Genomic DNA, 26,058 nt, shown 5'->3' with positions numbered 1-26,058 from the left:
CACATTTCCTATTCATAACTATCACGGTCTGATTGCTTCATAAACACAGCAAGATTAGCACGTTTTATATGCACTATGTGTATGTGTAGTGTTTCATAAGAGGGCTCATCATTTAGCTGTAGCCAAAAACCAGTACAGAACTGCATTCTTTTAGGTTACGGAAAATCTGATAGGGTATCTCTTGATCTGTACTGATCCACCCAGATGTTTCAAAAATAATCTCACATTTAAAAGAACAGTTTGATGTCAGCGTAAAGAGTAAGTAATTATCCTCCAACATCTAAGTGAGAAAGCTTCTAAGTCTTACATGCTGTGAAAGGCCAGGACTATGGATCACCTGCAAGTTGTTGACCTACCGGAGCGCTTGTGGCGGATGACCAGATTTCTTCCCTGCTTTAGATTGATGTTTAGGAGGTATCGCTGGCACTGGGGAGGTACTTGGACATCAGGCCCTGTCATTACCTGCTGTGGAGAACCACTCACATGTATATGCTTTTTCATACCAGATGCTTTGCTTACTTCAACGGGAAGTCCAATAATTACTCACAGAGTGTTCCAGAGGATATTGCATGTTTTCGTCAAATAAATCACATGGTTCACTGGACATCTGCATAAAAAAAAAAGTTGTAATGACATTTTATGAACCATCAGAAAGCAAATACTTAGATGGTACAGTTAAGCAGATATGTCTATGTGTGTGTACTGGTTTAATTTAAGTATTTGTTACAACAACAGATAATGTCTTTAGGGGCAAACCCAATGTGACTTCAGTATGTAAACACTGCTAAAAGCAGTAAAAAGGGAGATATTATCAGTGTCTGTCTACTTTGCATGGTACATTGTGTCTCTAACTAGTAACACAGGTTTTGGGCTCGTAGGCATCACATTATCTGAAAGTGAAAAAAGCATAAAAGCATGCAAATATGACTAATGTGAGGCTAAATTGCGTTATTGACTTAGGCATTAGAGCCTGCATACTTTGAGTGTCTGCATATGCACAAGACTGGATAAATTTGGATTTCCAACGGGTTGATCTATCAACGTGAAAGCAAATCACATATTTGACACAAATTTCAGATGAGATTACATGCACACTTCCAATAAGAATAGGATTGTCCTATTATACATGCAGTTAAATACTCTTATTAAACTGACCTCCGCTGTTTCTTCCAGGGCCTCCTCCTGGGCTTCTTCTAGCAGAGCATCTTCCACAGAGAAGTCTTTCATCAAAAGGGGAGAAAAGGGTTCTCGGTCTAGTTCCTCCGAATCTGTCGTCCAGGGCATGTGGACTCGCTCCTCACTGGGACTGCCACCGGCAGAGTCCAGAGAGGTACCATCTGCACTTTCCAAAGGAGTACCCAGAGTGTCTAACATCAGAGACATCCTTTCTGCAGAAACAGCTCTGGTTGCTGGCGGAGTTCCTTTTTCTGACGATGTCTTTCTATAATCAAATGATGTGACCCTCTTTTCTGTGTATGGGTTAATTTGGTCTCCCAGTGAGCCTGCTCTGGCCAATGCTGCAGCAACAGTACCTGAAGACACTCTGTCAGCTTCTTCACCAGAGAGACTCTGTCTCTCTACAAGGTCTGGTATTGTTGAAAGTGCATTGGTAAAAACAGATCTTTGTGCAGGAATAGGTTCAAAATTAAATTTTGGTGCATTTCCCTTGGCTCTTTTATCTACTTGTGCATACAAGCCTTCTCGAGTCAAGTTCACCTTGTTCTGTGAGCCTGAATATATCATATCATCAGTTTCATCATAAAGGGACCCCGCTGGTGCACTTACTCTATTCAAAGCAGCAGTGTGGCGATCTGTGGGAACTTTGAGTCTAATTTCTGAGAATGAATCATTCAGTTTGTCTGTGAAAACTGGTCCATCAGCAAACGAGCCACTTGCAACAGAATCAGTATCACTCTGACCCGGGGAGTGGCCAAAGAAGATGACATCAGAGGGAGTAGACACCAAGGCGCTGTCTGTAGCAAATGCTTCACCTGGTACATATCTCAGGTCTGGTACAGAAATACTGCGGCGATGTGCCAGCCTCCTTCCCTGTTTGGCAAGTGACTTCTTTCCTGGCTTCTTCAAGTTGGCCAACTTAGTTTTCAGACGAAAGTTATCCAAGAAGTTCTTTTTCTTGACATCCATCTTGAGTGATAACTTTTCAGATTAAAACAAAACAAAACCGTGAGTTCAAGATCTCTTATAGGCTTAAGACAATGCAGCAAAGTTACCAATGTGCATGGAAATGATATAAACTACAACAGCCAAATATAAAATGTACTTCAGGTGGCCAATGATAACACACACATCATGTCCTGTCTGACATTTTGTTGTCAAATTACACTGTAAAAAGGCACTCTCTACTCTATACTATAGAAAGAACTAGTAACACAGTGGGAAATTAAGCTCTTCAGAGGAATTGTCACCATACAAAGACAATAAGACATTTATTGTTTGTCTGCTATCTGATTCTAGGACAATTTTCTGCTGTAAAGGAATAGATTGGCTATTTTGAAGTGGGGTTGTATGAGGTACTTATCGATAGTCAGTGTATAGATGACGGTTCTCATGTAGCCAGTTTGGAGAATCACACAGGAGTACTGACACAAAAGTTAAGCAATATATTGCTGTGGACGGGGGCAGCACTCTTCAGTGTATTTTTCACACCTGAAAAATCCATTTAAGTTTAAATGTATGCTATATTTAGAATGTTTTGCTGCTTTATCTTTCCGTCAGATAGCTCTTTCCTCTACTTTCCTTCTTTCCACAGACGATTTCCCTCTCTCTTTCCGATGTTCAGTCTCCTCCCTACTTTCTTGTATTTGTTTATTTCATAAACCGCAGAAAGACTCAAAAAGCGGGTAAAAAGGGATACACTATCGATATATACCTCAAACAACCCCATTTCAAAATTGCTGAACTATCCTTTAAACCATTGTAATAAAACACAAACAATGTGTACCTGTACCTACTTTAAATGAACTAAACCTAAACCAAACTAAACATTATCATTGAAAAATCTCACCATTAATGCTCAGGCCTTATATCTGATCTCACAAACATTTCGGAGTAAATTACTTCACCTCACGAGGCATTACCTTTTGGATTATTTAGACAACAAAAATGTGACACTATACCTGTCCAATCGACCAAAGCAACACACTGAATCAGTCCCCACCGAGAGCAACAGTAAATTTCCAGAGAGGCAACTCAACCATCCTAACTATGATGTCAAAGAGGAAGAGTTTCTGGCATCAAAACATTCATGCTAGTTAGTGTCTTTTCCTGCTTTGGAGGCAGGTGATTGGTGGAGAGGCAACACTGGGTGAAACTAGCCATACCAGTCTCACAAGGGCGAGTTTCAACGACTATGAGAGTGCCGCCAGTGTTGAGTCCTACCCACATTTTTTTGTGATGGAAGACAGTATGGCTTCAGTTATGTGGGATCACGATAAAAAATCTTAGATCAAATAATGAGTACATTAATAAAGACACAGTTGCAGGAGAAAACAATGATGAAACGGTCCAGCTCTTAGTATAGCCCGTTTCTTGCCCGCCGGTTACTTTGTTTATTGTTGATTTGACTATATATTTGCATTTGTGAGGCTATTTGTCTGTTATAAGACTTGCATGCATTACACTTCCTCTAATATGCGCTCTCTTATAGCTCCAAGTATTTGAGAAAAATACTTAATTCCATAATCTGTCCTAATTCTACAATACAACTGTCCTTTTTATCTGTCCAAAACGGTCCCAAAATACTGCTGATGGATTCTACAACATGACTGAGGCATATGAAATGTTGGCTATCTGTTCCGTCTTATCTCATGTCTGATCTTCTGCACGAATCTGGCAGTCGGTGGCTGTCTTGTCATACCAAAACTCGATTTCTTTCACACAGCCCCGTATTTGTTTACAGTGGAACATGGTTTAGCCTAAGCTCGTCAAAAGTGAGCATTTGTGTTTGCAAAGTATGAACTATAGCTTTCTGTCCACACATCGAGGCTAATGCAACAGACCCACTGATGTACACACTCTCTCTCTCTCTCTCTCTCTCCGCCTCACATTGGAGACTATATGACAACAGATGTGTTTGTGAGTCTGGACTGGGACTTGTTCAATATTTGCTGATGTCTTAAAGAGATCAGGCCCACATGAAAGCACCCCAACTTGGCTACCAGTTGAAAGGCAGGGCTTGGGGAACAGGGCAAGCCCCTATGGCAGGTGTTCTCTCGCCCTCCTTCTCACACAACTCAAACAGCCCAAAACCCTCCTTGGTTACCCTACACATGCACACTGGACCTGATCCAGCCTGCAGCACAGCTGGTCTGATGGACAGGAAGCCAAGAACATGCACATGGGGACAAATACAATGAGTGATGCACATGCAAGCCTTCACATTGAAAACACCCATGAATGAAAGATGGAGGTTGTAAACTACACAGCTGACCTAAAAACCCTTGTTTGTCTCGCAGTGTTTTTTTTAGCTACTCAATTGAATTCAGTCGAAAAATTGTAGATACACGACAGTCGCAATACCCCAATGGAGAAAATAGATAAAAAAGTTTAGCATTCAAAATGTAACTTAAGCAAACAGTTGTTAAGTAGTTACATGTAGGCTAAAATACACTAAAATAAAAGTAATTTAACTGAATTGTATTTCTTTGAATATATTTCCACATATGCGAAGTTACCTAAAGTTAGCATTGCATCATATTTTATGAGCATTTACGACGTTTCTCACTTTTGAAACTTAAACCACAGAAATAGGCCGGCTAACAGGTTCAAACAACGGTTAGTTAAGCTAGGTACTACTCTAACTCTATTAGGCTTTAGCTGCATTCGCTAGGAGCTGTTAACTTTAGTGGTTTACCAACTACTTACCTTTTTACCTCAGTGAATGTATCAATACGCCAGCAACCTACAGTTTTATGTGATGCATTGTATTACAGTGACTCCTGCTGGCGATACTGTGGAAATACACGAGGTCTCAACAGTGCAACAGTGTGGTGCTTGCGTTTGGTCTGTAGTGGCATTCCTAATATGTGCGATCCAAAAGGAGCTCAATTACTGAATCAACAGTGTCAAAGTCATTACCAGAAGGTATGAAGGTTAACTACAAAGGTAGCCTTCAAAAAGAGAAGTGCTGCTGTCTGCCATCAGTGGTGAAAAGTAGCCTATTACTCAATGTTTACTCAAAACACTGGAGTTAAATACGATTCTGGGGTACTAAAGTAAAAGTATTTACAGTCAATAGTCATTAATATACACTGGAGATCAAATGATCAATACTTGATTTATTCTGAAATATTGTTATCTTTTATTGTTCAGAATTTAAATGAGAAAAATAACCAAGGCACTCCAACAAAAACCTTTATTTTGTGAAAAAACTGAGGAAATTGAATAAATCAAGTATCGATAATGTGTTCTCTAATTTTGATCTCCAGTGTATTTAGTATATTTTAGAGGGAAATATTAAATTTTACAGTTGATTTGCAGATCCTGATCCTGATTCAAAACATCTAATACTATCCAACCATATACTGTACAATCAGTTATTATTCGCTACATAATCAAAAAGCTGCTGACATTTTAATGCAGTAATATAATAATCCAATACAATATTAAATACATAGAATAATACTTAAAGTGAGAATTCCGACTTTTTACATTTTGTAGTATCGTTTTACATTTACAAGTAAGCTTAGCAGGACACTGTAAACTGTAGTACTACTACTTTTATTTAAGTAGAGTGAATAAAATGCAATTTCTAGGCAAACTTCAAAGATGAATAGACATTGAGTTCAGATTGAGCATACACTGAGGTGTTTAATAAAGTTGACAGTTTCTACTGTTTGGGACTTCACAGGAGAACAAATTCTATGTAAGAGTTGTTTACTTCATTTTATACAGAATAAGAGAGAACCTAAATTACACATTAAAAGCCAATATTTGTACTTTTGTGAAGAATACAAATTTTGTACAACAATATCTAGCATAGTATCTTAATTGTTTAATAAAAAGTTCACTTGAATATTTATTGTATGATGAAAATAAAATAACACATTCAAGGGAAAGAAAATGTAGATTAACTTAAAACCTCTTTCGATTTTGAAACAAATAATTTTTACTATTGGCAACAAAGTCCAGCTTGTGCCGCCAAACGGTCTGAGCATTCAAACCGAAAACAGCTTCTTTCATTAAGTGAACTATCAACTACAAACACTTACCAAACACGTAGTTCTGTTTATAAAAGCCATGAAGCAAAGCAGTGTACTCTTACACAGCAAAGTGAAGAAAGTCCTCTACAAAGGTTCATTGATTACTCTTTCCTTTCACATTCATCAGTTGTGCACAATTTGGACATGGACCAAAAAGAGCAAAGTGTATCACATTGCATTCGCCGTGCATTTTCCTGTGTGGGTCTTTTCTGAGAAGAGGCAGGTCTGGTCAAGGATGAGTGATATCTGCATTCTTTTTTTTTTTCTAAACGAGAGAAAATAAAATAAAAATGGTATATATATTTTCTTCTTTGGGATAAGGCATTTCCTAACTGTGCATATAGATAGCAAACTACAAAATTCCCTGATATTTTATCAAGTGCTAAAGTATGTGCTCAACTACGAGGTGATGCTGCCAAGACAGGCAGGCTATTTTTGTTGTAGTCATTTATTATTGCTATTTTCACCTGCTGTGTTAAACTGGATTACATTATGGATTACTATACATTATGCAAAGTGTGTCTACCAATGTATATGAACATGAAAAGATTGCCCTGGGGTATCCAAATCAATCATTTAATAAAATGTTTTATATGGAACTTGTAGTCCAGCAACCTCTAGCTGTGGCACTTCAGGATAAGAGGCTTTAACAGTCAACCCTCAGATGCTCTTCTTCCTGATGCTTTGCGGACTAAATATGTCCTTTAATGACATCATATTCTGTATAAGTCGTGTAAATTGGGGATAAAACTGCATAGATCATTATGGTTGTATATCGAGGGCTACCGTGGAGCTGATGATGGGGCGGAGATATGTCAGAAACACACACAAGATATGTCACGGCGAATGCAGAGCGATACCTTTCTCGTACAGCAAACTTCTCATACAAATGTGTGCAATCCAGCAGTGAGATTGAAGTCAATGACATTGTTATTTTTTTGTAATTATGAATAAGCTGCAGGAATATTTGCTTCTGTGATGATGGAGAAGAAAACAAGTCACCGCCCTCCCCCCACCCCCCGTTTCTGCACGGTGTGATAACAGCGTTGCAGACCACCTTCCGCGAACATGACTTCAACACCTTCATATTTTCACTTTTCTGGCTCCTAAGGTTTCTAGACCTACAATAGTCTTACTAGAAATAGGGCATTGATATAAGATATAATTCCTGGGGGCCAAATAAGGAAACACATAAGTATTTTTGTACATAATTATGACTGACTGCGATATTTACAACCACATATGAGCACAGGCATGATTAGTTTTGTGTGAAGGTCAGCAGACCATATTTATGTATTCTGCTTCAATTCAATGAACCCATAACAGGATAGTGGAAAGGGCTTGAGAGATGGCATGTCTTTCAGTTGAGCTACACGCAATAACAATAGATTATTCTTCAATCTGGGGCCTTGGGTTTGAATGTTGGCAGTGTATTCAGCAGCTGCTGGTATACAACTACAATAGGAGGGAAGAAACTCTATTTCCCCTAGCCTTGTGATCAACCTTCACAAATTTGAAAATAGTGGAACTTCAACCTCACAGCATTGTTATTACAATGTCTTCAGGACAGTCATCACTAATAAAGAGAGAGAAAACAAAAAATGACCATCTGGAACTAAAACTCATGGGAGGCTATGTTGACAATTTAATTTAGAAGAGATTACAGTAAAATGAACTAAATAGCAAATATTGACCAGTGAATGATCTACTTTTTAAGGGTCTACTCTTGTAAACTTGGCTGTAATCCACAAAAATATACTTTTCTTGAAAACGGTGATCATACAGTACATTCAGCATGTACTGACACCCTGGTGATATATATTAAAGTCGCTATTTACACAACACAAGAAAATGTTTGGCTCAAATTTTCAATTACACAAACAGAACAGCAAATGTTCATGGCTTTAGATATTGATTCAAGATCTGGTTTACACGACTTTACACTGTTTGCAACAAAGCACAATAAAAAATAAAACTATGATGAAAGAAATGGTGCATTTGAGTGAATTTGTTAGGAAACCGTAGCAACTGTACAAAACAACACAAAAGAACAGCTTTGGCTTATATTACTGATGAACTGTTACACAAATGTGAACATGTTGATTTTCTCACCAGTTCAACTGGACAGGTTCGCATTATCTTAATTGCACATTTATATACCCTACCCTTTTAAATTATATAATTAATAGAATGTCATTATTGCAATAAATTCTGTTGCTATCTTGTTTGTTGTCTGTTTTGTTTTTTGTTTTTTTTACCTCCAACAGTATATTATTTAATTTATTCACTAAAGAAGTCTCAACTGTTGCAATTATTTACCGTGTGATCAAAATTCCTGTAATTAACTCTGTGTTCTCTGTATCTCCTGATCAACTGAATCAATAAATTACAAGAGGCCACTTGAGATAAAGGTCTTGTGTGGTTACAGCATGATTTGAAAAGATAGTTCTTGCAGTGAACATCATATGTAAGGGTCCTCAGCCTGAAAGCGAAACGGCTTTCTCTGATTGTTTGCAACTTGCGAGCACAACAGCAAAACAGCAACTACATGTAAGTGTCTGACTAGACCAGTGACTACAATAATCTACTGCCTATTGTATAACAATTTTCATTGAACATCTTTCTTCTGCAAACATCATGTGAATTGCACAAAGTACCTGATACCACCTGCTTGTGCATATAATTCAGTCCAGCTAACTGAGATTTTTTTTTTTTGTTTGTTTGAGAATTTACTTTAGATATGTCCTGACACGTCTTATAACATTTGCCACTTACAAATTGAAATGGAGTTGAATAATAGTATTATGATAACAGCTCTAAGGACCCTTGCTCTTTCTTTTATCTCCATGTCTAACCCCTCCCCATCTCCGACTGGCTGGTGACTAGAGGCATGATAGGGGCTCTTTATGTCACCCATGTGTCCATGCGCAAGCGCTTGACCGAGGGGCTCTCCCTGTCCTCAGAGCCAGCAGGGGGTCTGCCCAGCCCCAGCGGGGAGTGGAAGTCTGGCCGGTGATCCTCGCGATCACTGCCGTCGTAAGAGCTACAGGAGGAGCTGAGGCTGTCGGCAGGTGAACGTCCCAGAACTTCATGTCGGCTGGACCCTTGCTGCGGCTGCTGAGGGGGGAAGCCAGATGGGGTGACACGCTCCCGTGGTGGCGAAATAGGCTCAGACTTGATGTTTATGCTCTGGCTGGTGTTGATGGAGAGGTTGGAGCCCTGAGGTAGGTGACCTCCACTGCGGAGAAGATAAGCATGACATTTTGTGTTCAGTCTTAAAATTAGACAAAAAAAAAATGTGCAGCAATGTGAAAGGAATATGTAGATGTGTGATTCAGCATGATATCACAGAGAACAGTGGGTGTCGTTTATGTGAGGGCGTCTGGAGAGTGTGCCTTTGTTTGGAAGTGTGTTACTCACACCAAAGAATTAAGAGCTGCCTGGCCCAGTTGATGCTGTTGCCATGCCGACATGGAGCCCAGTGATAGCCCAGGAGAGCTGAAGCCCTGTAGGGAAGAGATCTCTGCACTGCTCAGGGAGAACTCTGTAAAAACACAAGCAGCCACACAGTGAGAACTCATTTCAGCAACAACACCATGTGCTACTGAGAAAAGAGCAAGAACCAACAGCATGTAGTACAAACAGTTGCGGCTTGTTTCAGTCTGGGGGCAGAGCAAGGCCAGACTCACCAGCGGGGTTGTAGGAGGTGGGCATGCCCGAGTAGACCAGGCCCTGCGGGGGTAAGCTTGGGGTGGTGACAGACACTACTGGAGTGGCCAGCGACTGAGAGCTGCTTATCCTCTGGGTGTTCTGCAAAACACAAACAACAAAGAAAATGCATAAACCCAAATGTAACTCTGAAAAAAAACCTAAAACCTCTTAAACCAAGAAATGGACACTTAGAAAAAAAAGACATAATTATAGCTTCATCTTGATCTTTAGTTTACATATTTTAAATTGGTATTTACTACATGGTATGTTACATTTTGGTAATCCGGGATATGTGTGTAATAACGAGTATTGCCACTAGGTGGTGGCGTAGCTTCATGTAAGTCAAAATTCTGACCTTTCTGATTCATTTTTGTCTATTTTAACAGATATGTCAAAAGGAGATAAATGCACGTAAACATATTCAATAAATTGTGATCAGTTTTGTTTCTCATATGCATCTAGAAAAAAATAAACTGCAGATATACTTGTGAATTTAGCCCATACTAAAATAGGCTTTAAAATATTAAAAGGTGTCAGCAATGAAGTCATCACAAGGACTTACATGCAGCTAAAGGCACAACAAATTATTAATCAGATCAATACAATCTGCTTAATGAGTTTGACTTGGCCACACATTCAGAGTGTGACACATCAAAGTGAGTCTAGTGATCAGTTTTACAATCAAGTAAACAACTCTGAACTGAGAGGGTGCAAAAGGTAAAATCCCACAGTGACGTACAGTAAATCTCCAGTGGTCTTTAGTGCAGTGACCGGCATGCAGTCCACACAAACACACACCTACACAGCATGGTGCAGGTCATGCAGCCGACTACACTGTGAGCTACAAATGCACGCACTCCAACTCTACTAATCAAATGCAGACATGGTTGAGAACAATACTGTAACAAATCCTCAGAGTACAATGTAATAAACACATGTGCAGCTGCTGCCAGCGGTTACGTTTGAAGAAGCATTGCATCATGATCTAGTTGATGGCTTCCTTGCATTGTTCCAGCACTCTTCAGCCAGATGACTTCACCAAAACCCAAGTATCTCACAGCATGATGTCATTTAAGATGATGTGATATTCTCTTCCTTAGGAAAAATATATATTACCCAACACTTCTTTAATCCTTAAACTTTGCAGATTGTGGCTACAACATATTAGTTGAAAAAATGTAACATTAATTAGCGCTTAGCTCTCTCTCTCTCTTCCCTCTCTCTTCTCTCTCTCTCTCTTTCTTTCTCTCTCTTTCTTTCTCTGTATGTCTCTCTCTCTATCTCTCTCTCTCTCACACACACACACACACACACACACACACACACACACACACACACACTCCTGGTGGTATATGACTAACATTGACGTGTTGGGAATGGAGGAGCCAATTTAACAGGCTGAGGCAATTTTCACAGGCCAAACCCAAAACATGCAGTGACAAATATTTTTTTAAAATGTATTATTGCTGGCAGTTCTTAGAGTCAATCTGCGGTTTGAGCACTGCCTTTAGGCTTGCATGTGCGATTACCGGAAGCATGTTTCAGCATTTCACATTTCAGCCATTTGCCCAGGCATTTGTCAAAACTCACCAAATCCATTTCCTCCTCCTCCGACTGCCCTCAACAGAAGAGAAGAAGAGAGGCAGAGTTACAGTAAAGAAGCTGAGCGACTGTAAATCGCCCTGGAATTATTATTTTTTTAAGTTAAAGGGACATAGGGACAAGCAATATAAAAGTGTGGATGACTTCTGCAGTCATCGTGAAATCACACTCATTTTATGTCTATAGTCTGTTATTATACTCATGAACCCTTTTGTCAAAAGAACAGGCATCCGATCTGCTTGTCTTTGTCTTGTTAATGATGAAGAAGAAGCAGTAAAGTTCCTGGACAAACGCCCGTGATGTTAAGAACAGAGAGTACAGAACTGTTCTGGATTTTGATCACGATCATCTGAATCTGAATGTGACACTGCAATCATCTTGCAGTCATCACAAGTTACATATGAAATTTCTTCACTGGTACCAACAATGGCCGCATAGTACTTGGTACTTGGAGTATTTCAAACCCTCCTCTCCTGAAAGAATAACCATAAGACCATCTGCCATCTTTTCTGTGCTGTGGGACATACCGGGACCAGGCCAGGGCTGTCTTAATACCCACACTCAATCAATAGCGGCAGGAAGACACGACAAGGGCGACAAGATATTATCTGGCTCACACCCTGGGCCCCTGATTAAGTCTTCATCTACACTCTGTCACACTGAGATGTGATTAATTTAATACCATTATGGCCTAATGACAGGCTGTCTGCAGACCTGCCACAGCCAGCGCCCTCCACAGCCTCAACCACTCCAAAAGAACCTACCTCTCGCCACCGCCTAACCTGATTCAGACCTCTTACAACACAACCTGTGCCGCTCAACCGATTCCACATGCTGACATGGTAACACACAGTTGTTTAAAAAACGGCTCGAGGCTAGTTGAAGCTCTGCAAAGGAGGAGCACCCAGTTACCGGAGGTTTATTTACCAAACACAATCATTTTCCTGGAGAGGCTCCTGTTGCTGACAACACTTGCAACACGCATAGATGGAAATAGCATATTTCCTGGCCGCTGTCTGAAAATCCTACAAGAACAGGTTTTTCATTTTTTTTTTTTGACTGTTGATTTATGACCAGGGGAGTCTAGTTTAGCCTCAGGTGTTCACTGTGGTCAGAGCGCTCTGCACCTTCATGATTATAATTAGAGAAAGCCTCTCATTTAAATGTGAATAATTGAGTGCAAGTTGTGACACCTGGGCTGCAGATTTGTGGTTCTGTCCACATGTTAATGGAGGTGATAGAAGAAGAACACATGCTACATTGATGTGTTAAAAAACGGTTTAGACAAAATCCTGCAAAACATTCTGCTATAAAGGCAAGATGACAGTAACAAAGCTCTGGTCTGCCCTGCAGCAGAGGTACTTAAAGGTCTTTTAGATGGATAGACTTGTGTGCAGTGGTGTGCTCTGTACTCACCAGCGGGGGCATCATCCCTTTGCTAGATGGAGGGATAACAACCCTTAGGTCTGGCTTGCGGCCTCCCATTCCCATGTTCCCTCCAGGGGGTGGTGGAGACTTGGTGGGCATGACTTTACCCAGGCCATTGCCGCTGGGTGTGCTGAGGACGCCCGGAGAGCCCCTGGGGTTAACAAAACCGTTCCCTGCAGAGGTGCACAGCGACAGAAACACATCTTCAAACCATGGACTGTGACTGACAACACTCCCAGTCATCAAGCAAACCTCTCACACAGTGTTGTTTTCCAGCTTGTTGCGGCACGCAGCGTTAAGTGCTTCCAACCCTCTGGGAAGTTTTAATAGACTTGGATAATTATCCTGCACATTTACAAAAATAAAATGTCCATTTCAAAATTGATGAGCCTTTTATTTTTATTGTGAATGATTACATCAAAGTCAATTCTTTGCATCTTGGGATGAGGAGCAGTTCACTGACAAATGTACTGTGACTGCTAAAAAGAAATAGCTGAAGCCATTAAAGTTGAATAAAAAACAATAAAAGATCGCTTGATGTTGTTTTTACACTGCGCACACAAACAATAGCAACGTGCTACACTCCCTTCCACATTCACACCTTGTATCATGGCATGTTATTGTCATTAGTCATCTTGTTTTTTTTGAAAAGCTATGAGTCCCCACCAACTTATTTTAGGAACTCCCACACACCTCACTCCCACTCTATCACTGGACAACTATCCCATGCAAAGGCTGAATAACATCAGTGGGTGTGAACAGAAGACATTATCTTTGAGACATACTTCAATAAATGAAAACAAAATGTTCAGTGTAGCATATACCTGTAGCTGTTACAGTATATGGCATTTAAGTTATCTCAGAAACACCAGCACCAAGAACAAGTGCTTGTATGGGTTATGAGTCTATTTAGCCCACGTATTTCAAAATAGAAATCAGTAAATTAATAAAATAATTAATTCTGAAGCAAAACTACAGTGTCAAAAAGTATCCCTTATACGTTGTTAGAGTATTGTAAACTGTCACTTTATTAATTCCTTTTTTTTTTAAAGATACAGATTTCAAAATAAGATTCATTCTTTCTGTTTTTTTTTTTTTTTTGCAAGTTACTGTGTGACTCATCTCAACAAGGTGGGATTCTTCAGATTCCACACAAATCTACTCTAATAAAAATATTATGGAACAAATTATTTATACTTGATTTCTTCTGAAATATTGTATTTTTTTATTGTTCAGAATTTGGTAGAATATCCGCTGTGGCTGCTATACCACCGCTTAATAACTAAGGCACTTCAACAATAAAACCTTTATTTTGTGAAAAAAAAAAACAGTGAGCAAAATTAGAGAACAGTCACCACTGTGTCAGAAGAGAAGAGTTAAACAATGTTTTCTTAGTGTTATAGAATTAAAAAAAGTATTTGCTCACTGTTTTTTTTCACAAAATAAAGGTTTTTGTTGAAGTGCCTTGGTTATTAAAAAGAACAAAAAAACATGCTAGTACAACAGTGGTATAGCCACAGTATATATATATATATATATATATACATGTATATTTATATGTGTGTAGATGTTGAAGGCCTGAAAATAAGAGGAAGAAAGAATGAATGGTGTCTCGCACTGCATCAACAGATCAGTAACACTTCAACAGGTTGCTGACTTCTCCATTGTGTTCAGTGTATCACAATGTAGGCTCTTGCGTAGGAACATAATAGAACAATAGCCCCTCTGACTACAGATAAGGACAGCAACAATTCACGGTCAAATAAACAGTTATGAAGCCGACAATAGTATCTCACAGCTGAATCAACAGTATATACAAGCAGCTATCGCCATCACTTCTGGCTTTGATCATACAAGACTTGGCTGCTGCAAGAAAACTATGTTTACAGAATTAGTAGAGTAAATGTCCAAGGCCCTAAAAATAGCAAATCTGATTAAAAGCAGTGAAGATGTCATTCAGAGGGAATGAGATGTTAGCGCAAATAGACTTTCCTGTAAAGGAATTGGTCACAGCTTGGCAATATGGGAATAAGTTAAGACTTTCTGATAACAATCAGTGAGCTGTGATGCTGTACTTTAACAGAGGTTCTGCCCAAAACAAAAGTGTTTGTCAAAGCAGGAGAAGCACAGGTGTAATTAATAGCAATAACTATGGCTGCCTCCCAAAATGTATTGCAGTTGGTCACACCAGTAAGCTACCATGCACAATATCCAAGAACTGGTAAAATCCAATGTAACAGCTATTGCTCACAAAACGCCACTGTCTATCTAACAAAGATATATCAAGACAACTTCCGGTACTACATACAATATATCATTGGATGTCAGAATCAGAATCAGAAATACTTTAATAATCCCTCGGGGAAATTATTTTTTATTTACACATGTACATATATCTCTAAAAAAAAAAGCTGAGAAAAGGGCTTTTCCCCCCTCGCTTCCATTTATGTGCGTCATTTAACACAATAACTTCTTACTGGCTATTTTAAAACAAATATACCTGTGTGTGTCTTTAGCCAACCTGTTCATTGTCATTTATAGTGTTTTTTTTGTAAAAGAAAATACAATAGAGCCAGGAACAATAAATGACTCCTGTACCCCTCTGCACGTCTGACGTTTACACAGCATTAATCCCCTGAATTTCATTGCGCATAAAACTGTTGCTGTTGCTGTAATATTATAAAATAAATGGTGCATTTTGTATTAAACAACATGACTGAAACAAAAGATGTTCTCACACTGTTTCTATTAACATTTCAGTCATTGTCTTTTTTTCACTTCTACACCAACATATGCTGGGCTGATAGCAGTACAACACTCTGGACACATTGCCGGTGCATCACAGGGCAAAGGCAGGCAGACACTCAGTGCTGTATTCCCTGGCTGATTTAGACTTGGACTGACCCACCTGACTTGCAATCTGCCACTGATTAAGACTTCAGATGTTTGATGATGAATAAATCCCACACTTTCAAATAATTGCCAAGAAGAAGATGTCTGAACAAATACTCAGACCACAAAGTTAATTTTGAGCCAGGGTTAACAGCCACAAGTTAAGACGCAGCCTTTCATCAGGAACGTTTCAGTGGTCTTTTCTGACGTCTGCCCTCATTCCATATACAGACTTCTCTAACGGCTCTCTTGTGCCAATAAATCCTCTCTGACTGAAACCTGCGCATGTTGAAAGCTGTTTGGTTTCTGTTCATTGTTCTGAATTATTAACGCGGTCTGCGAAGGTGCATTACATAAAGCTGTGTGTTTACAACTGAAACATTCAGTTTTCATTTTAAGTTCTGGGAAAGAAAACACAGCAACTTATTGTGCCCAACATCCCACGTGCGTCAGGTTCAGGCAAAAAAAGAAAATGTCTTGATGAATGAGAAGAAATAGTAGAAGAGAATCATTGCCTCCAAAAACAGTTTTCTAATAATAGATGCCATGGTCGGTCCTATTGTGCATTGGAAAACCAAGACCGGAAGAGTGATTTGTTAAGAATAAAGGCAGATGGCAACCAGGTGAATGATTGTTCTTGTTTTTGTATACAGCTTGGGTATGATTCATCCTTATCCTTCAACTTTGAATTCATGTTTCACATCCAATCAACCTCAAATAAAAGAAAATAACTTTCTGAAGGTAACGTTTTCACTGACACAAATTTGGTGAAACTACATTTGACTATTATACCCTTTATTCAATGACCTGATGTGAACTGCTGAACATACAAACATGCTTTGTAATTGTGTTTCAAGGGCTTGCAATGTTCCAGTGTTATTGAAGGGATGTGTACAGCTTGCAAACATATTGCATAAGAGAGATCGCGCCCTTAAATCCTCCTCCCTGTTCACCACAACTTTCATTCTTAATGCTCACTAGTCATGGACCAAAGCTTGTAATTAGAGGTAATTGTATGAGCTGTTGAAAGAAAAGATCTATTATAGAACTGCACACTCGAGTAACAGAATAAAATGAAACAGAAAGAGATTGGTTTTTTTGAAGGTGTTGTAGCTGTGGAGCCATTATCTGAACCAAAGACTAGACAAGAACCACAGATGGTTTTATTTTAGAAAGAACAACGGAAATTAGAACAATCTTGCCAATAATGTTCACTGTTGTTGATCAACATATGTGTGCTTGCAAGTCAGGCATTTTTTTATAATCAGCTAAAATAACAGTATACTCCTCCAGATCCTACAATTAAAAGATCCTCACCAACAGGGACCCAGAGGTCTTTGTGGTGACATCATCGAACAGAGAGAAGATATCACACATCCTCCATATGGCCACTTTTGAAAGCTTTCTGCTGTGGTCATAGCGGCTACTTGTGAAAAATCAGAGCTATGTCAGGAATGGTCATCTGACAGCAGGTCCGGAGAGGTTTATCCACCCTGTAGTTTCTGCAGTTCTACACACTTGGTACAAACAACAGCTGCAGCATGCTCACACTGTGCCAAACGCTGACACCCCCTGGCAGAGTATCCTAACTCTACCCCGACACGGTACCGCACCCCAAACTTAAAACGCACCCAGCACTCTCTTTAAAATGTAAGCCGATCTGAGGTGCTCTTCATACTTTCTAATCAATACCTAGGCATATATCCCATCATGAGCCTATATTTCTGTGTTCCTCCACAAGCCATCAACAATAAATATCATACCATTTGGTAACAACGTACTACATTTTATCAGAAATATCATATGTTGATGGCAAGCTAAGTGACAAGGAAAGAGTTAAACTCCACCTGCTTTTGCCTCTCACACAGCACATTGCAGACATGACAGACTGTCCGGTCATTGTGTACTGAGGACTTAGTGGGATGTCATGGCCGGAATACCTAAAGGGTTATGCTGGTCTAGGCATCTTACAGACCCTCTCCAGCCTTATAAGGGCTGCCAGAGTAGTGGGGGAAAACAGATGCACCTGTCAATAGAGGGAAGGAAACAGGATGAGGGAGGGCTGCATAGAGGTGACAAGTTTAAAGGAAACGCTGCGTTTATTTACCTGCCAAAGTCAGTTGGACAGCTAATTGCCTCGCCTGGTTATACTCAGGTTGCTTTAAAGCACAACACCACGCTGTGTGAATGCTGCTGAGCCATTTCCCATATCTCATACATGCATTTAACGAGCATATTATACATTTCCTCTGTTGAGAGGAGAAACACATGTATTCCTTTTGCATGCAGTGAAAATAGAGTCAGACTAAGGCGATATCACTCAATGATAGTGACAACTGTCTAGAACCAATCCCAGATGGATACGCAAGTAACCAGCTCACGTGCTAAGCAGGAGGCCTATTGGACAGAGCTACAGAGAGCTAATGAATCTCTCCGGGAGGACTTACCCGCTGGGCTGGAGCCCACACAACTTGGCACTGAAAGGTCTGTGGTATCCAGCATGCCACCTAATGAGATGCACAGAGTGATATGGTTAACCATCTGAATCCTTCTGCAAGCTAGCAGAGCATGTGATGGAGATGCCAGACCAGACATGAAAATGTCATGTAGATCTATTTTCAAAGTGCACGGACAGGGAGGTGCTTTGGTGCTTTGGTGTCCTCCAGAGTTGGTAAATGTTCAATATATCATTACAGAGAACAGCATCGAGCTGCGTTCAGAATGGTGTTTTGTTATGTTTGAAAAGTCAGAAGTGGCGAATGCAGAAATCCGATAAAAGGGTGAACCTGCAACCTTTCCTCAATAGTCGAATGAAAGCTCTACCAAGGAGACGCTTTGAAGAGATACACTTAAATCAAGCACACAATGCAAGCATGCCACATGAGCCTGGGCATGGTTTGGCTTTTGAAATATTCTGGTCTAATATGAAGCATAAAAAAAGAAAAAAAACAATACAGATAGAGCAGTGAATAATCAAGTAAGAGGAGTTATTGTGAAAAACAACCAGTGAGTAAATCCCCTGTGTATAGGGAGGTTTCAGACAATTAAGATGTGTTGGTAAGTTGAATGAGGTATTTCACACCTTGTTGCCTGTACTTTTGATCGTTTGCAGTGTAACTGAATCTTGCAAAAGCCATCAGACCAGTCATACAAGTACTAGCGTAGACTGACAACATTTTTCCACAATGCTAATACAGTAAAATGTGTGAAGATGAGCATTTTAGAGGGTGTGAAAATATATATCCCACAAACACATTCAAAGGGTGTTAGTATGACATGACTGCTTGACTTTAAGCTACTTCCTTCCAATGTCATCTTGGAAAAAAATGTGTATGCGCTAAGTATGAAGCTGTTATTCATCTATCTATCTTTTAGAGCAGGGCTATTCCATTAATTTGGAATTGAGGCCGGTTGACGAAAATAATCAAAAATGAGGGGCCGGAAAAATATAAGCGGCACATTAATGTGCCGATCAACAGCTGATCAAAACAAGTGGTCATAGGCCAACTCAAAGCAACAACCTTGACCTTAAATTAACATACCTGTTAACCAGAGGTTTTCACTCAATTATTAGACTAAAGTACAAGTTTGAGGTTCTTATCCTTTACTTGAGTATTTCCTTTTCATGCTACTTTATTCTTCTACTCCACTACAAATCAGTGGAAATATTCAACTTTTTACTCCACTGCGTTTATCTGGTTACTTCAGTTACTAGTTGCTTTATATTCATTTTATATGAAACATTAGTTTATTCATCAAAAACTTGGCTGAAAGAAATTAACATAGCGTAAATGCAGAGTATTTTTTACAGTTCAGTGGGAAAGTTGTATTGAAGTTAGCATGATTTTTCTTAAAAGGCCTTCTCAACTAATACTCTTTACACACCGATATGGTTGCAGAGTAAACACAGGCTTAACAGTGACAGTTCTAAACTAAAACTTCTCTGTCCATTCTCTGGTGAACTGACGGTTTTCTGTGTCAACCTTTCTTTTTCAGAGTAGGAAGAGACATTGTGGTGGTGACTTAACCATGGATTTAACCAGATCAAAACGATTGAGAACAACAACAGAGCGGAGCTTGGCGAGCTGTTGCCTAGAGGATTCAGAAACCCACGAAGAAAAGCGTAGCGGGAGCGTTGAGACTGCATGCCTACATGGAGCGCATGGAGCAAGTCTCCCAGCGCACAGGTATTTAACACGCTGAGATCAGACAGCAGACAACATCGGCCACCACGGCCATGAATTACTGTTTCACAGAGGCTTCTACTCAAAGGGCCAGTAAATATTCTATCGTTCGTTGGCACGTTCGTAGTTCACCGATGGTGGTATACCTCCATGTCCAGTCCATACCCCCCCCAAAATATTTTCTCATTGGAACCACACGATTCACATAGGTCACCTATTTGGTTTCAAGACGGCAATTCTCACGAAAGGTGATTGGCTTTCATGCATGACAATTAGAGAGATGATATAACCGCATACAAATATACACAACTGGGCTTTAATCAACTAAATATATCCTGCTCAGAGTGTGCTGGATAATCCTCTGTACAGTACACCACTTTGACCAATTAACCAGGGTTGTTGTCTACTAACCTGCACTGGTGGGCCTCTGGGGTCCTCCACTTGAGCCCACATTCCTGTGCATTGAGGCCTGTGGAGGGGACAGCATCCCACTGTCACTCAGAGAGGCTGCTGCTGCTGCCAGGGCCTGGCTGCCCAGAGTCCCTCCTGGCTGGTACATGGCAGTAGGATTGGATACAGGCACTGCCACATGCATGGAGAAGTTCTGCTGAGGCAATGCTGTGGGCTACAAGAGGGAGACAAACATACACAGAGGTTGATACACAAACACACTCAAACTCTAAGGTCTAACAAGTCTGATGGGTCAGTGGTTTTCATGGCATCATTAACAGGGAGCTGCCTTGAGGGTTTGCTTCAATAAACAAGGACATACTCATACAGGTTTCAAACTCCGCAGCTGCTTTATAACAAAATATTTTGAGAAACATTTCTGCCCAACACCTTAAAAGCATAAAAAGGTTTATTTCAATTAACATACAGAAACACATGTCGTCAGTTCAACCGCAACACACAGAACACACAGAAAAACAAAAAAACATGCATTCAGGTGATCACTTTGGCATTGCAGCAGTCAGCACTACAGACGTACGTTTGCCTTTCCAAACACCACTGTGTAACGTGTTTCTCAGTGCAGCGCGGGGGGTGCGGGGGGGGGGGGGGGGGGTCACAACTACAAGAATCGTGACTCACTTGCATATACCTACAAAGTGCTGACTGTGCAAAGCATAAGTGAGAATGACAGGTGGCAGTGAGAACGTTTCATCATAGCATTATCCAGTGAGCCGGTCGGGTGTTATCATTAGTTTGTTAATGGCAAAGTGATGCTCCTCATGTCAGGAACATAGAGAAATGACTGCTTAGTAAGCACTATGTTCTTGCATAATTCTAATATTGTCACGCATGATAAGATCACAAAAAAATTGTGGTATTTAAGAGGGTGAGCCAGTGTGGTACTTGATGGAGAGGGAAGATGGTAATGATAGTGTAAGGTTAGTGTGCTTTGGGAACACTTTAATGCTGGAGCTGTTCAGGAGTAAGGTATATTGTATGCTAGAATGCATTGAGAGAGAGGTAATAGCAAGATTTGAAAGGAGAAGTTTAAACATTACATAATCAAGGGACTGTGTAAATATATATTTTTTTAATTTGTTTTTGTTATGTTATGAGATAAATATCAGGTTTGAGGTGAAAAAGCCCCAACCCTAAATACAGAACCTAGATCTTTATGATAAACACTTGCATTTACTGAATACATTCCTGATGTGTTTGAATAGCGACTGCTGTTTGATTTATGATAACATGACCATGATACTAGGGTGTAATCTTTCCAGCAGAGGCATGCAACATTTCACCTGTTCACATGAAATGTGATCTTATCAGGGTGTGCCAAAATATCAGTTGCAGAACAAATCAACATAAGAAACAAATGCACATCCAGTGAAGGAGCATTGATTTTAAGATAAAGTAGTTCTAAAAGAAGTTGACAGAAGTTCTGGGGGGGGTGTAACAAAAAGAGGAAAAAGTTAATGAAAAAAGAGTGTAAATCCTTTGTGCCACAAAGCCAAGCAAAAACGTTGCATTTACAGTACTTACGATTTTATGATTTCTCATCATATTATCAAACTCCTCATTAATTTTTTTATACTTTTCTTCTGTGTGAGGAGTGAGGACATATGAGGCATCAGGGTCCGGGCTATCACAACCTCTGTGTTCTTTCTTGTTTAGCGCCTGTAGTGAACATCAACATAAAGACAGGAATCAACACAAAACAGCAGGGGACAAAGGAAGTACTTACACCACAGCGCTTGTACATTAAATCACTCTCTTCGTTTAGTTTGCCGAAATGGTCGTCCATGAGGGGGCTGTGCCCAAAACAGTCTTCAGGATCAGGACTAGCACAGTCATTATGGCCTTTGTTTCTCAATTTCTGAAAGGAAATTGCACAATTGAAAAGAAACAATATAGTAGTAGTGTTTCGTTGCTTGTGACCTAATATGTACATTTCTACTGAAAAAATGAAAATCAAACATGTATAAAAAAACAACATCTACTGTATAAATGTCTGTTTATCCCAACGTGAACAACTACTTCACCAATTATAGGCTTCAATACAAGGCTCTGCACCAAGAGGAAACTGAAATGTCACTCTATATCCTTTCACCCTTCAAAAGTGTTCAAAGAAACAAAATATTGTCCTCCTCCCTTTTCCTCCCCCTCCCTGGCCCCATCCCTCTGTTCCTTCTTCTCTTGCAAGTGTGTGTTTGCATTTTTCATTATGTTTCAGTTATCATAAGCCACCCAGCTGGAAGAAGCTCCTGCATAAGAAGATCCTACAGCAAAGCACTTTTAAGGCTGTCCCAGTCTGAAATTAAATATGGTTGTCACTTGAGGGGTCTTATCAAAGTTAATGCATGCGGGGAATAAAATAGATTATCAAATGTGGTCAAAGATGCTTATTTGAGCATGAAATTTAGTGATAATTGTAAAAGCAAAGTGCTCTTAAGTACATAAGGTGGTGTGTTGTGGTGTTATAAAGAGCCTATTCTAACTTCAATAAGCATGCTATACAACATAACAAATAAACGCAACCCTGTGCTCTTTTGCTCACTTTCATACAGGCTGTTCTCTGCTCCTCATTACAGCTCTGAATAGCGGTGTTAACAAGACTTGCTGACAGCATGTGACAGCATGTGATATCAAGGCAGTGTACATCAAAACATGATTTATGTGGGGCTCTCCAGGTTCCTCTATCAGACTACTGCAGGTCCACAGCATTGCACTGCCCTGTCTGTGGGCTGCCTTGGAGGCCTCATGTCTACAGGAAGGTCACTGACTCCTGTGGATGCAGGGGTCAGAGTGTGAGCCAGAGGAGAGGAATCTACACACACTAATGAGACCTTACTCTCTGTTTCTGTTCTTCATCACTCAAGAAAGTGTAAAGTGTGTGTGTGTGTGTGTGTGTGTGTGTGTGTGGGTGTGGGTGTGTGTGTGTGTGTGTGTGTGTGTGTGTGTGTGTGTGTGTGTGTGTGTGTGTGTGTGTGTGTGTGTGTGTCTGTGTCTGTCTGTCTGTGTGTGTGGCGAGGGGGGGGGGGGTGATTTCTACAGCTGCTACATCCTCTGACAGCAATGTGACAGTGTGTTTAGGTCTATGTAGACAATGTGGCTAACCCAGCGCTGCTCACCACAACCTCAGTTTAAGATACATTTCCTGAAACCTGTACCATGGCTTTTTGAGAGTCCTGCATAATATCATTGCACATTAAAACCAGATGATGCTAAAACCCTTTATAATTTCTAAGGTATGTACATTTTTGGGCACAAGAAAAACGTTAAATTTAAAGAAATGTGAGGCTGCGCACAGAAACAAGGACATTCAGAAAAGCACCCATATCTCTTCAAACATAAGTGTCCACAATGCCCAGAGGAGAACGAGAGAGAGCAAGATAGCAAGCAAGTGAAAGAGAGAGAGAGAGAGAGAGAGAGAGAGAGAGAGAGAGAGAGAGAGAGAGAGAGAGAGAGAGAGAGAGAGAGTCTTCTGGATAATGAATGGCCAGCACTGTACCACAGATGCATTACTGTTTGGTGCGGTACAGAGCAGGGGCATTCTTCTCATTCTAAGAAAACGCCTTGCTGGTTCATTTCCTGTTTACTGAACGGGTCCTCTTTAGTTAGGGTCCTGAAAGGCCTGTGTTTACTGGGGTTAAACTATGCACTTTCTCCACCAGCGAGCCAAAGATCTGATCTCAACCTGCAAATTTAGGTTCCAACCTGCTCATTATGGGAATATATTGGTCGGACTGGTCGGGCATGGCTGCGTGAGATGGGCAGGGCTGCTCTACTTTCACAACAAGCCTGGCCAGCCTTCGGTACGCCGCACCCACTGGCCCAGGCCATATTGGGAGGGGTTGCAGCAGCACAGTGGGTGAGCGGGAACCAGATAGCAGCCGACAAGGGCAGGCAGCAACCAGATCTGTTCCATGATACACTTCATGAATCACTACAATACATTTTATCTTCAGAAAGATGCATTGAGGTGCTGTGTATGGACACCATTTGGTGTATGTTAGTAGTTAATTGCCTCTGTGGCGTTCTCATTCATGTAACTTCGAAGGCCTGGTAAAGCATGGCTGTAATTCTTTCTTAAATGACTTGGCATGTTTTGGTGTCCCACAGACGCTGCCCACAGCTCCCAGTAAATGGATCACTAAATCAGCACATGGCCAAACAGGTGTCCCTCTTCCAAACACCTGTCAAGACCTGGCTCCCCATGCTGGCCAATCAGAGGCAGCCGCGCAAAGACATGGCCGTAGAAGGGACCACATGGAGCCCTGAAGGCCACCCGACTCCAGATCAACTTTGCTCTTACATGTCAAAGCTGCAGACTGCTCCAGACCCTACAGAGTTCTGACCTAGAAAAGGGGGAAACTTCCGAGACCATCAGGATGCATAAAGAAAAGAAAACTTCTTTTTGCATTATGAAGAATCTAAAATGTTAAATCAAGTGGTGGGGTTTGTACTTTGGAAAGCAAAGTTGGCCGGATGTGAATACAGCTGAGGTTGGGGTTTTCAGCAACATTTCTAATGAAAGATCTGGGCTGTTTGTTGTTGGGAGGGGGGCTGGAGAGAGTGTGGACAAGGGAACTTTTGCAATCTATTCACAAGGTCCTGAGAGTCTCACAAAGATGAGTGGGAACAAGGCCAGCTGCTATTTTCTCACAGCAGTCCCAACCTGCATTGATAGAAATTTGGCTCTCCAAATAAAAATGAGACTGAGTGGCTGACGTCAAACCAACTGGGCACCATTGTCATGGTGCATGTTTGTGTGTCTATCAGTTTGCTTGTCTGATACTTGAACTTCTCTTGAAAAAAACATTTTCCATTGCAGGAGGCCTTGAGGCTTATCCTGGAGAAAACATCTATCCTTCATTTCCACCTGAGCCCTGACTAATAACCTAGCTGTAACCATGGGGAACATTCAGCCCAGTAATTGCCTCTCTATATTTGCAGTATACTGTATGCTCAGTACAGAAGGATATAGTTCAGTGAATATATAACCTTGCATACCACTTTGATTTGATATAAATGTTGTTGTTTTTTTACGTAATTCTGCCCAACGAGTATCCTAAAAACTGCTATAAAAAATATCTCAACACTCTTAGACGTCTCAACTCTGGACCTCAGATTTACTTTTAAGCCTTATATTCCTCTTTTCTATTGTAAAATTGAAGCAAACACTGTTCTAAAAATAAAACTCAAACCATTGCATAAGCCACCTACATCACCTGTTTCTTGAGAAGTACTGTCAGTGTAATGGGCCACATAGCAACATACTCTGCTGCTACGAGTCTTGGAAAACATTTTCACTCTGATGTTCTCCCTCTCTTGTGTCAAGAGAGCTTTCTGCATGTAACTTATTCATGTACTGTACAGTACTGTACGTGAATAGAAGGCAGGGTGAAAGGCGAAAGATAGTGGTTCGGTATAAAAGCTGAACTTCAAAATTGTGGGGGAGATGGCTGAAAGGAAGGCACGAAGAGGCTGTTCCCTTATTGTGCCTGAATCAAAGCAGCTTTCACTATTAGTAGAGTAGCACCTAACCTATGCCTGGTGCACAACTATCC

The 26,058-nt window shown here is 40.5% G+C and overlaps 2 protein-coding genes across 12 annotated transcripts in view; both read right to left on the bottom strand.

Annotated features, from left to right (window-relative positions):
- Nucleotides 1–3,237, bottom strand: part of mctp2a (multiple C2 domains, transmembrane 2a) — a 31,677-nt gene extending 28,440 nt beyond the window's left edge. For 3 of the 5 annotated variants that reach the window (XM_083917291.1, XM_083917293.1, XM_083917295.1), the window contains exons 1-4: nucleotides 3,026–3,150; nucleotides 1,156–2,157; nucleotides 548–607; nucleotides 357–465 (exon numbers count right to left, since the gene is read on the bottom strand). In XM_083917291.1, coding sequence (XP_083773417.1) covers nucleotides 357–465; nucleotides 548–607; nucleotides 1,156–2,157; nucleotides 3,026–3,028 — 1,174 coding nt within the window. In that variant the 5' untranslated portion in view covers nucleotides 3,029–3,150. Of the gene's footprint in view, nucleotides 1–356; nucleotides 466–547; nucleotides 608–1,155; nucleotides 2,158–3,025 lie in introns of all 5 variants that reach the window. The other 2 variants (XM_083917294.1, XM_083917292.1) reach the window with 2 other exon arrangements.
- Nucleotides 3,238–5,671: 2,434 nt separating this feature from the next.
- The window catches only part of mef2aa (myocyte enhancer factor 2aa), a 60,789-nt gene continuing 40,402 nt past the window's right edge, over nucleotides 5,672–26,058 (bottom strand). For 2 of the 7 annotated variants that reach the window (XM_083917029.1, XM_083917030.1), the window contains exons 4-11: nucleotides 22,263–22,364; nucleotides 22,031–22,165; nucleotides 20,450–20,663; nucleotides 12,951–13,135; nucleotides 11,523–11,546; nucleotides 9,911–10,031; nucleotides 9,642–9,765; nucleotides 5,673–9,459 (exon numbers count right to left, since the gene is read on the bottom strand). In XM_083917029.1, the coding sequence (XP_083773155.1) occupies nucleotides 9,126–9,459; nucleotides 9,642–9,765; nucleotides 9,911–10,031; nucleotides 11,523–11,546; nucleotides 12,951–13,135; nucleotides 20,450–20,663; nucleotides 22,031–22,165; nucleotides 22,263–22,364 (1,239 nt within the window). In that variant the 3' untranslated portion in view covers nucleotides 5,673–9,125. Of the gene's footprint in view, nucleotides 9,460–9,641; nucleotides 9,766–9,910; nucleotides 10,032–11,522; nucleotides 11,547–12,950; nucleotides 13,136–20,449; nucleotides 20,664–22,030; nucleotides 22,166–22,232; nucleotides 22,365–26,058 lie in introns of all 7 variants that reach the window. The other 5 variants (XM_083917033.1, XM_083917031.1, XM_083917032.1 and 2 more) reach the window with 5 other exon arrangements.

Source organism: Echiichthys vipera (assembly GCF_963691815.1).
Source record: "Echiichthys vipera genome assembly, chromosome: 7".
Lineage (NCBI taxonomy): Eukaryota > Metazoa > Chordata > Actinopteri > Perciformes > Trachinidae > Echiichthys > Echiichthys vipera.
The sequence above is the reverse complement of the archived record's forward strand: the minus strand, read 5'-3'. Positions and strand labels throughout refer to the sequence as shown.